This window comes from Cynocephalus volans, chromosome 4, assembly GCF_027409185.1.
Source record: "Cynocephalus volans isolate mCynVol1 chromosome 4, mCynVol1.pri, whole genome shotgun sequence".
In the NCBI taxonomy this organism is placed as follows: Eukaryota; Metazoa; Chordata; class Mammalia; order Dermoptera; family Cynocephalidae; genus Cynocephalus; species Cynocephalus volans.
Window position 1 is genome coordinate 83,493,689 of NC_084463.1, and position 12,472 is coordinate 83,506,160.

Here is a 12,472-nt window from a genome sequence, read left to right on the forward strand (position 1 = left end):
GTTATTTCATATTCTTAGACAAAAACGGTAAGGGTGAGGATGTTTAATTTCTACTCTATACAATCTGTTATTGTTTTATTTCTTATAATAAACTGACAATATTCTTGCAATTATAAAAAATATATATATATTATTAAGTTAAGATGGATGCTTAACCATGAACTTTTGCTTCTCATCTTTTACAGAACCCACCAAAGTTAAATATAGAAATGCAAAAAATAAAATAAAATAAAATAAAAAGCAGCAAGGAATAACATTTTTTGCTTTACATTAGAATTTCTCCTTGTGGTCCTAAGATGGGCATTACAGTCCCAGGCATCACATATTCACTCAGTTATGTTCGGAAAAACAAGTACACACAAGAACAACTATTCTCTCTTTTGTGTTTCTTTTAACAAAGAAAAACTTTTTGTAAAAGATCTTAGCTCAATTTTTCTCCCATTAGACATAATAAGGTCATTTACCCTTTCTCAAACCAGTCATTGTCAGAGAGAAGAGAATTATATTGATTGGCTGATGGACTAATCAAGAGATTCCTGGGCTTGAGAGGAAGACAATCTTTACTGAACACATGCCCTCCTGGAGGAGAGTGAACACTCACAGTTCAGGCTCTGCCAATGAAAAAGTGACTGGGAGAAATTAAATCATTCCCACCATTAATCCCTATAACCCAATCTTCAACCCCTCCTTTCCCTGCTAAACTCTTTTGCTGTTGTCATAAACTCTTTGGATCTATGATCAACAATTCTCCTATATCCTAAGCCCCTTTGCTTGACCTCCTTGTCTTAACTGGTCTCTTCTGAGGACCCTGCTAACCTGCAAGCTGTTTTATTTTCTATGCTGCCACATATCTCAGGGCTTAGAAGGTCAGCTATGAGTCCTTCTTACTCTCCATTGGCTCTTTCACATATTTTTCCTTTTTGTTCTTTCAAAACTAACAGCTTTTAAAGTTTATATCAAAAATCCCTACCAGTTACACATTCTCAGTGCTGTCATCTACAAAACTGGGTCATTCTTCCTCATTTATTAAAGTTATGGGCTCCTAATTCAATGTTTTCCCTCTACTCTTATCCCTGTCATCATTTTTGGTGTGCAATTTCTGTATTCAGTTGAAAGCAAAGGAAAGAAAAGCCAACTCCAACAAGATACTTAATCATCACAAAAACTATTCATACATCACTTTTCACCTTATGTGTTTTACACATTAAAGCAAAGTACTAATAATATAAATAGACATACAATTGTAAAGTTTGGTCAAAAGCATCACCAAGTTTTACTTTTGATACCTCATGTAACGTTCTAGGTGCTTTCTTTTTGACACCAAATTATATGCTACAGACAGAGTTCAATAGTGTTAACATCTACTTGGTCTGTTAAGTTAAGCAAATTGAAAATATAAGCATTGTTTCACTTGATAAGACATTCTGCCATTTAACTGCATTGCATGGCAATACAGACTGAGTCTCTCTTCAAGTGATATTTATCCCACTAGCCTATTCATTCTTTTCCCTATCTCCCAAAAAGCACCTCAAAACAGACATTTTGAATTATTTAAAATAACTTTAACTTTTAAAGTTCTAAAAAGTGGAGGCAGAGGCGGAAGTCCACCTAGAATCTTATATTCAGAGAAAATATTTTTCAAGAATAAAGATGAAATAAAAAATTTTACAGATGAAGAAAAGCTAAGAGAATTTGTCACCACCTGACCCCACAGTGCAGGACATAAGTTATTCAGGCTAAATAGAGATACCAAGGGGCAACCTAAATTTTCAGAAACAAATAAAAAACATTGGAAGTAATAAATATCTGAGAAATTTTACTATTTTTAACTCTTAACTGGTTTACAATACATAAAATGTTCAATGAAAAAATTATAAAATTGTTTTTTGGAGTTATAGTGTATGTATACATGATACACATGACAGCTACAGTATAAAGGACAGTGAGGGAGAGAGTAAATGGACATATAGAAATGTGAGGTTTCTGCATTTTATGTTAAGTCATACAATAGTAACTTTAAGAATACGGGGAACATTATAGATGTATAATATAATCTTTAGAACATCCACTAAAATACAATTCAAAGCAACATAATCAAAAGATAAATTAAAATGAAATAAAATTTCATATATTCTTCCCACTACCAAAGAAAGGCTGAAAATGAGGAATAAAGATACAAAAACAAAAGAAGAAAACAGAAAACAATAAAGTGCTTGGCTTAGGTTTAACCATATCAATAATTATATTATATGTCAATGGACTGGATACTTAAAAGGCAGAGATTACCAGAATGAATAAAAAAATCAAGTTGCTACTATATGCTACCTACAGAGGGCACACTTTAATTAAAATTCAAAAATAGATACAACAGCAAGCGGCAACTATATGCTTTCTATATGAGGCATACTTTATAAAGGAAGTTATAAATTGAAAGTAATCAGACTGAGGAAAAAGATATACCATGCAAACATAAGTATAAGAAGGCTATACTAGTTTTAAATAGAATAGAATTGAACATTATTACCAACAATAAAGGACTTTTCATAAAGATAACAGGTCATTCTGTCTTGAAGACATAACAACATTAATGTGCTTATGCGTAATAAATGAGCCTCATAGTAAACAGAGGAAAAACTGACAGAATTAATGGGACAAATAGAAAATTTCATATTTCTAGAGATTATAACATCCCTCTTGATAGAATCTGATCCTTACTCCCAAAATCAGTTAAAAAAAAAAAAAAGAAAAAAGAAATTACCATACCAACCAGCAAAAAAAAGAAAAACCATATGATCATACCAACTGATGCAGAAAAAAGTATTTGACAAAATTCAGTACCCATTCACAATAAAAACCCTCAGCAGTCCTGGAACAGAGGGAGAGGGCTTCCTTAACTTGACAAAGAGCACCTACAAAATACCTACATCTTAATGGTGAAATTTTAATGCTTTCCCCTTAAGATTAGAAACAAAAAAAAAGTTTGCCTTCACCAATCTTATTCAACATAGCTCTGAAAGTTCTAGTCAGCACAATAAGGCAATTAAAAAAAGAAAAGTAAAAGCCATACAGATTAGAAAGGGAGAAATATAACTGTCGCTATTTGAAGAAAACATGATTTTCTACATTGAAAATCTCAATCTACAAAAAATCTCCTACAGTTAGTAGGTGAGTTCAGCAAGGCCACAGAATTCAAGATCAACATACAAAAATCAGCTTTTTGCATTTTTGTGTTTCCATATACTAACAACAAATAATTAGAAACTAAAATTAGAACACAATCCCATTTACATCTGCTCCAAAGAAAATAAAATATTGAGATATAAATCTAACAAAACACATAAAGGATCTGCATCCCCCACATTATAAAGTGATGATAAAATAAATCAAAGAAGACCTCAATAATTGGAGAAACTTACCATGTTCATGGATTGGAAAACTCAACAAATAAAAATGTCAAGTATCCTCAAATTTATCTCTTAGATTAATACATCGCCTATCAAAATCACAGCAATAGTTTTTGTAGACATAGATATGCTTATTCTAAATTTTACATGAAAAGGTGAAGGATATAGACTTAGCTAAAACAATTGTTTAATAGAATAAAGTGGGTGGAATCATTCTACCTGTTGTTAACCCTTACTATAAAACTTCAATAATCAGGACAGTGTTTACTAGATCAATACAGCAGAATAGAAATCCCAGAAATAGATTCACATGAATATACCCAACTGATTTTTGACAACAGTGTAAAAGAAATTAAATGGAAAAAAGATAGCTATTGCAACAAATTGTGCTAGAGCAATTGGACATCCATAGGAAAAATAATAAAACAACCTAAATTTTTATGCAAAAATTAATTCAAAATGGATCACAAACTTTAATGTAAAATGTAAATAAAAGTTTTTTGGGGAAAAGAAAAGGAGAAAAGTGACAAAGTCCAGATCAAATAGTTCTTGGCCATGCACCCAAATAGTTCTTGGACATAAAAGGGAAAATTGATAAACTAGACATCATCAAAATTAAAGACTTCTGATCTGATAATGACTTGTTGAGAGGGTGAAAAGACAAATTACGTACTGGGAAAATATATGTACACTGTATTTCCAACAAAAGACTTATGTCTAGAGTATGTTTAAAAAAACTCTCAAAACTCAGTAGAAAAAAAACAAAAACTGTCCAGATAGGAAATAGGCGAAAGACGTGAACAGACGTTTCACAAAAGAATGTACAGAGATGGTGACTAAGCAGAGGAAAAATGTTCAATATCATTAGCCATTAGGGGAAAGAAAATTAAAACCACAATGAGATATCACTATGCACCAAATAGAATGGGTAAAATTAAAAACAGTGATAATGCCAAATGCTGGTGAGAATGAGAATATAAAATAATACAGCCATGACACAGAATTGTTTAGCTGTTTCTTCTAAAACTAAAAATGCACTTATCCTGCAACTTGGCAATTTCAATCATGGACATTTATCCCACAGAAATGAAAACCTATGTTCATTCAAAACCTGTACACGAATGTTCACAGCAGCTTTGATTATAATAGCCCTAAACTGAGAACAACTCAAATGCCCCTCAGTGGGGGACAAATTAAACTATGCTTCCTTCTTCCTAACATGGATGAAAGGATGGATTGAAAGACTCAATATGGTTAATATGTCATTACTCTTCCAAATTCATCTACAGATTCAATAAAATTCTAAAAAAAAATTCCAGCATGTTTTTTAATTTTTATTTTCTGACAGGAATTGAGAAGCTGATTTTAAATTTACTTGCAAGTGCAAGTAACAGACTAATCAAGACCAGTTTTAAGAAAAAACAAAACAAAACAAAAGAAACACCTTACAGAATTAACTCTGATTTTCAGACTTGAAATAAAGCTACAGGAAACAAGATAGTGTGGTATTGAGATAGACAGATGAATTGAAGGAAACAGAAAATCCACAAATAGATCATTCATTATGGACAAGAGATTTTTGAGAAAAATGCCAAGTAAATTCAATGGGTAAAGAAAAGTATTTTCAACAAATGTTGCAGGAATAATTGTTTGTATTTAAAAATATCATTAGTCCTTACATTACACGATACAAAAAAATGAACTTGAAATAGATCATTGACCTAAATGTGCAAACTCCAATTATAAAACTTCTAAAAGAAAACAGAAGAAAATCTTCACAACCTTCTCACAGGCAGTTAGACAGGACACAAAGAGTATGAAATGTAAAACAAACCATTTGGTCAACTGGAGTTTATCAAAATTAGAAATGTCTGCCCTTCAAAAACTCCAGTAAGAAAACAAAAAAGGCCAGCCAAAGGAGAAAATATTTGCAACATATATGTCTGACAAAGGACTTTTCTCCATAATATGTATTGGAAAATATTTTAAACAGAGACTTTACAAAAGAAGATATGCAAATATCAAATAAGCACATGAAGAGATGCTTAATATCACTAGTCGTCAGGAAATACAAATTATTATTATTATTATTTTTTTTTTTTTTTTTTTTAAAAGATGACCGGTAAGGGGATCTTAACCCTTGACTTGGTGTTGTCAGCACCATGCTCAGCCAGTGAGCAAACCGGCCATCCGTATATGGGATCCGAACCCGGGGCCTTGGTGTTATCAGCACCGCACTCTCCCGAGTGAGCCACGGGCCGGCCCAGGAAATACAAATTAAAACCACAATAAGATACCACTACACATGAATTAGAATAATTAAAATTAAAACAACTGACAATGCTAAGTGTTGACCAAGACGTGGAGCAACTGGAACACTCACACCTGGTAGGTAGGAATGTAAAATTGTGAAAACACTTGACATCTCTTTGGCATTTTTTTAAAAAGGCAAACATATGCTTATCATCCAGCCCAGCCATTCCAAGATAAATAAAAATGTTTATCTACAAAAAGACTTATAAACATATGCTCATAGCAGCTTTCTCACAATAGTCAAAAACTACAAACAATCCAAATGTCCCTCAACTACCCTTTGTAGTATATCCATACAATGGAACACAACACAGCCAAAAAAAGGTAATGAACTGGTGATACATACAACAACCTTGACGAATCTCAAAATCATCATTCTGAGTGAAAGAAGCCAGACAAAAAAGAGTGCATATTGTATGGTTTCCATTTACAAAAATTCTAGAAAATGCAAATGAATCTATAGTGACAGAACTGATCAGTGATTACCTAGGAATAGGGGTGAAGGGAGGAATAAACTGCAAACGCCATGATGGAATTTTTTTGTATCTTGACTGAAAAGGTGGTTTGTTGAGTGTTAGCATACCTCTGTAAGAACTATCAAATCGCAAGCTTTAGAGGGATGCAATTTATTTTACGTAAATTATACTTCAATAAAACTTATTTTAAAAAATGACACCCCTTTGAAAGAGTCTGAACACGGAATGTCATGGTCATTGCCTTCAAGGAGTTCATAATCACTCCCCTGAATATCACTCTTTTTCATGTTTAGAAGGTGGAGTATTTGAATTGATCCTTTTTGCTTTCATTTTGTACTATTTGTGAACACTTTTGTATTTGCAAGATGGAATAAAGGTTCAACTTGCAGCAGACAGAATCTGAAACTTTAATCTTTCTACTGAATCACTGAGTCAACAGCTATCTAATTCTTCCTGACAGAATATGGTGTGTAAATAAAATTGCTGATTAAAAATCCAGGCGTGAGGCACAAAGGACAACATTCAGTTGCAGTCCAAAGTTACATGAAGTTGAAACATCTCTCAGTAAACCAACCAGAGATACTTTTTTGGTAGATTAAGTTAAGGAAGAAAGACCTACTTCTGTAACATTCTAATGGATTCACCCTAAGAGTGGTTTAAAGAGACAATTCACACCAGCTGGACGCCAAAAAAAAAAAAAAAAAAAAAAGGAGGCATTTTAAGCTACCATAAATTAATGAGTAATATATAATTTCACACAAAGAAGATTGCCCACATACATATAATCAGTTTTAATACATTTTCCACTCTGCAATACTTTAAATACTATTTTTGGAATCAAATATGAAAAGCAGACTTACCGAAGAAATGATTTAATGTTTTCAGCTTTCATTTCTGAGACCAGTTTCCACCGTATACTTTGATGATAGCGCACTGAAGTTGCTGTTTCTTCGAGAGGCTTAATAAACCAACCTGAAGGGAAAAATACACACACACACACACACCACCGCTTTTGACTTTACTAAAACTAGAAGACCAAAAAAAAAAAAAAGCTCTTACCTAACAAATAGATCATGGTGAGATTAAAAAGTAATATTCATATTAAATGCAGAAAACCTTTAAATTCTGATGCGTAGCCTAATTTTGAATTTGTTAAAACGGGTTTTATTTGAAGGACGTTAAGCATAAGGCATGACTTTTCTTGTTTTATCCAGGGGATATAGTTTTCAGCAGGGTGCCTGACACACAGGGAGCATTCCACAAATATTTACTTAAATGATGAGGGAAGGGCAGTTTTTTGCAGTGCTGCCCATATTAGCTGACAGTTTTGATTCGTATAATATTGCTTGGAAATGAAACCATCTTTTCCATCTCAGCGGATAGTGACAGCTCTAAGTTGTCTTTTCAACAACCCATAACAGTAGCCCGAACCCAGTGAGCATTTAATAACATTTGAATTTCAGTCAAACCTTGTCTTTTAGGAAGGCCAAAATGCATCCCATCAAGTTTCTAGTTTTGCTGAAATATGCGGAGTTGGCCATAGCTAGCTCAGCTGCCCAGGCCAGCCCAGCGCGCAGCCCAGTCCCTTCAAGCTCCAGGTTTTCTCCCCTATCTCCGCAGAGGAGCAGCTGCAGGGAAGAGAGGAAGCCCTGGGGTCGGGGGAAGGTGTTTCGTACACTTACCCATCATAAATCCCGCCAGAAAAGAGGCCAGCGCTGCAGCCAAGCACATCCAAAGGTACAGACGGCCCCTGGACGTCGCCGCCATGGCTTCTCCGGGGCTGCGCTGGAGGCGCCGGCCACCCTGGCGGGCCTCGGGGCTGCGGGCGAACAGAGCGCGCGCCGGGAACGCGGTGAGCCCCCAAGGGCCGGCGCTGACCCCGCCGAGCCCCGCCTCCGCCCACCCCTGGAGGTCCGGACACTAATGAAAACCAGCGCGCTCCAAGCGGGTCCTGCCCCTGTGGCCCCGGGGGCCGCGCGGGGAGAGCAGGCGGCGGGCGGAGGGGAGAGGCGTTCTTCCTGTTGGCCGGCAACTCGCTTTCTGTGAATCCCGCAGGGACACGGGGGAGGCAGCGCTGGGAGCTGCTGAAATGTTCCTGTTTCCTGGAAAATTCGACTACTGCTTCTTTGCCACCCCCATCCCGAGAACTGCCAGATTTCATTTAACTACTTCTCCTTTTCTGTTGATAACTCTACTTCCAGATTCTCTGTCCCAATTTCCAACTAGTCAAACTCGGGAAGAATTTCTGGCCCTGCCTGTTCCACTGTAGGAGAGCAGTACCTCAACCACGTGCCAAGATCAGAACTGATGGGACTGAGTTCTTTCGTTCCTTCCCCCTTGCTTAAACGAGTCTACACATTTATGTAATTCTGTTTCTTCTTCTTTAAGTGAGGTTATTACCTACCTCACTAGAATGTTGTAGGTTCGAATTAATCAAATGAACCATTTCAAGTGCCTTGCAGCGACAGTGGTTACCGACAGGAGATAATTAACAAATGCCATTCGCCTGTCCTCATGCTGCTATAATATTCGTATTTATACAGTATTTCTTTTTAAAGGTGATTGAATTTGCAAAATAGTGATACTTGCATCCATCCACCTCGCCGTATAGAAAAATTTTAGGGATTTATGATAGGCTTTTCAAATCTAACCAAAAGCAGTTTCTCAGCCAAAGCAAAACTACTGAGTGGATGTTCCAGGGGATGGCACAATGAGTTATCCCCCAACCTTCACAGCATTGTCTGGAGCCCTGATGACCTTACAATAAGGCACCTTCCTTTGCTCCTAGCAAGTTGCTAAGAGTCTGTTTTTCTTCTATATAGTTGTTACAGATATACTTAATGGTTTTTTACTTGGAACTGTTGTAAAATCCCTGATGGTTAACTGTGAACCAAATATTTTTAGTGAACTAACATTTTAAAATGTTTATTTGTTGTGAAAGCCCTTAATAACTTCTGCTCTTTCAACTACTAGTCCCTTGGACATTCCTCAGCTGATGCTTCCAGTGTTTTCTATTTTAGAGATAAACACCTTTCAAAAGATATTTTCATAACAAAATAAGTCCCCCCTCCACACACATACACACAGAAGCATGTATAGCAGATTAGAATGAAATTATTCAAAAGTTACAGTAGTTAGTGAAGTGACTATACTCTTCAAACATGGTTTAAGAAACACTTCCCTAGAGCACCCTGTAGTGGGTTAGAAATCTTGATTCTCCTTTGATCTTAGAATAAGGTTTTTAGGTAATGCAAGAAGGAGCCAAAAGGCTCAAGTAGGGGACAACAGTCCACAGATAAGATTGGCAAAAGCCATCTAATCAATTCTAATCACTGTTTAGGGATGGGATTGTGTACTTTGTTTTAGGTTGCTGGTTTGATTCCGGCTTGAATGACTATCGACTATTTAACCTACTGATTATTCTTTAGATATTTTAAAAAAACTGCTTGAATGCTGTTTAAATATGCTAAAGAAATGGCTATCGGAAGTATGTAAAAAAGAAAATATTTACTAAGGGCAAGCTGTTTGTTGGTGGATCAACTTAGCTTTTTACAAATTGCATTCTAGAATATCACATTGTTAACTATACTGCTATTACTAGTTTTAGTTGTTTAAAGCTATACTTAGCTATAATTCCCTTCTGTAACACTGCCTGCTTTTATGTCCTTCTTTGATGATTGAATCAACTGATTTTTCTTGTGAAACTTCTTTGTCTTGTCAATAAAAAGAAAGGCTGATTTTTGAATAGGGGCTGCTCCCCTGACGGGTCGCAGTCCCTCTAGGCCTCATTGATGGTACTTTGAGTGAATTCTTTCTTTCTCCTTTTTTCCATCTCGGTTACACAGAGGAAAGTGTAACAGCACCCGGAAGTAGACACTAGTTATTAAAATCCCAATAGTTTTTAATAATATGACATTTTTAATAATAAGGTGTATTATTAAAAACTACTGGGACTTTTAATAATACGTTGTATTACTAAAAACTACTGGGATTTTAATAATATGTTGTAACATTTTTAATATGTTATATTACTAAAAACTACTGGGGTTTTAATAACTAGTGTCTGCTTCAACAGTTGGGTGACAAGGTCTTCTCTATGCCACAAATAATATCAAATGTTATCATGTCCCATATAAACATTCTGAGGATTGATTATGTAATTTGTTGATTTCTACCTGGTTTTTCTCTCTGCTACCCATGGGACTGTTTGCTATTGACTACATATTTCTCAAGAGATCAAAATTATCTATAGAAAAAGGGTGTAGAGAAAGAGAAGGTAGAAACTAATGACTAAAATGACTAAGTTACTTGTAAAATTTGGTTTTTCCTATTCTTATCTCAATTTTTATAGCTCATTGAAGTTTGACTAATAAAATAATCAATGTATTATTTGGCACAGTTTGCCAGCTTGATTAATCTTCCCAAATTAAAATTATTTATTTGATCATCATTATTAAGAGGCTATAGCACACCACACTGTGCAAAATTCTGAGGATATTCTCCTTGCCTTTACAAAGTCTGCAATACAATGAGAAGGCAAATATAGCATAAATAATTAAATGTAAAGAGTTCCAAGAAGGAACATTATTACCTCAAATGTGGATGTTGTTGATGCCTCAATAGGCGGCATCTGCAATCTGTATCTTGAAAATGCATTGTAGAAAATCCAGTTAGCCAGTCCAAGAAGTCTTTGGCCTTTTGTTAATAGAGAAGCTATAAGCATTCAGAATTCCATCTTCATTAAGTTTGCAACAGAAAGCTGCTATCAAAAAAAAGTTTCTAATTATTAGCGTCTTGGCATATATCTGCACCTTGCAAAGCACACTTAACAAAGCAACATTGTTTATTTATGCTAATCCTTTTCTATTTTCCTTCCAAGTTAAAAGATGTATAAGAAATTTTTGGTATTGGAAAACAAGTCTCTTGGTAAAACTATTTTACACATTTGACCTGCTCATGATTCAGTAAGCCTCTAACATGACAAAAAAACTCACCATTTTTTCCATTCATCGGGTTAAATCACCCTCATGTAACCTTCTCCCCACCCCCATCTCACATTGCAGAAGAGGCAAACTTGTAGCTCTGAAGTTCAAATCCCTTCAAATGGGACAAGGTTTGAAAACAAAGTGTGACATATGTACTAATAAAGCAGTATATGTAAATTCTTTAATAAACATTCCAATAATTACTCTTTAATAAAGGAGGAATAATGTTTAGCTTATTGATGATAAAATGGCTAGATATTTGTCAATCTGACAGTCTCACCAGCTGCTGTTACAAATTTCATGTTTTGTTTGAAGATGTTGCCTTATCTCTCATATGAGAGGCTCACTGTATAGATATAGACATTATGCCACTAATGATGTCACAAGGTGACATTACTAGAGAAATGATAATAGGTCCACATGATAAGGTCATCCAGATAGCAATGTTTACTTTCCAAAAAAGTGAGTGGTTGATCTCATGATAGCTGTGATTCAGGACAAGAGATATATTCCAGTTGAGTATTTCTAAGATTTGGGGCTCCCAAATTATCAAAAATTAGTTTCAAACATACAAGAAGATGTTATAATGTTACTATATCAAACAATATACTAAAAGTGAGAGGTGAGACAGAGGAAGAAGTATAGATAGTGAGAAAAGGATAGTAGACTAGTAAGAGTGAGAGGAAATTTTAAAAGAAAAGCAGAAACCATGATTGGATAATTTCCTTCTGATGTCACAATTACTCTACTTAACAATAAATGTGGAAATTAGAAAAGACCCACCAAGGAGAAGTGTAAAATAGAGGGAGGACCTGCTCCATGCCCTTCCATCAACACAGGATGTGCCTACCACCATGCTAACATTCCTGTTGGAGCCTTGACACTGGTAAGTTATGTAACTTGGTCTTTAAACTAGATTTTGCTGCTAACCATTGCTCATCCCTTATTGTTAACATATGTCTTTAGCCTGTTGACCATGATAGCTTTAGCTAGTAGTGCCGGGATCAGGTACTTTTCTCCCAACATGCTCGTCCTCTAGCTTTATTTACCACTGCAGTCCCTGTATTCCTTCAATATCACTTGTGAATTAATCCCCCTAGATTCTTAATCTCTCTCATGAGGTAGACCCTCTTCTACCCCATCTTGTCTGATATGTATTTTTACTTGATATAACTTTCCCTGAAAACCAATTAAATGGACATTTTCTCTTCTTGCCTCTCCTTTCACTCATGAAGTCAGAGAGGAAAGACAGACCCTTTGCTCTGCCACCTTTGTTTTATTGTGCATTATCTTT

General features: G+C 35.4%; 1 protein-coding gene across 1 annotated transcript in view; it reads right to left on the reverse strand.

The window, feature by feature from the left end:
- NAALAD2 (N-acetylated alpha-linked acidic dipeptidase 2) overlaps positions 1-10,849 on the reverse strand; it is a 51,038-nt gene extending 40,189 nt beyond the window's left edge. Inside the window, exons 1-4 of the mRNA XM_063094846.1 lie at positions 10,785-10,849; positions 8,598-8,601; positions 7,876-8,113; positions 7,054-7,165 (exon numbers count right to left, since the gene is read on the reverse strand). Of these exons, the coding sequence (XP_062950916.1) occupies positions 7,054-7,165; positions 7,876-8,113; positions 8,598-8,601; positions 10,785-10,849 (419 nt within the window). The remainder of the gene's footprint in view (positions 1-7,053; positions 7,166-7,875; positions 8,114-8,597; positions 8,602-10,784) is intronic.
- Positions 10,850-12,472: the final 1,623 nt, after the last annotated feature.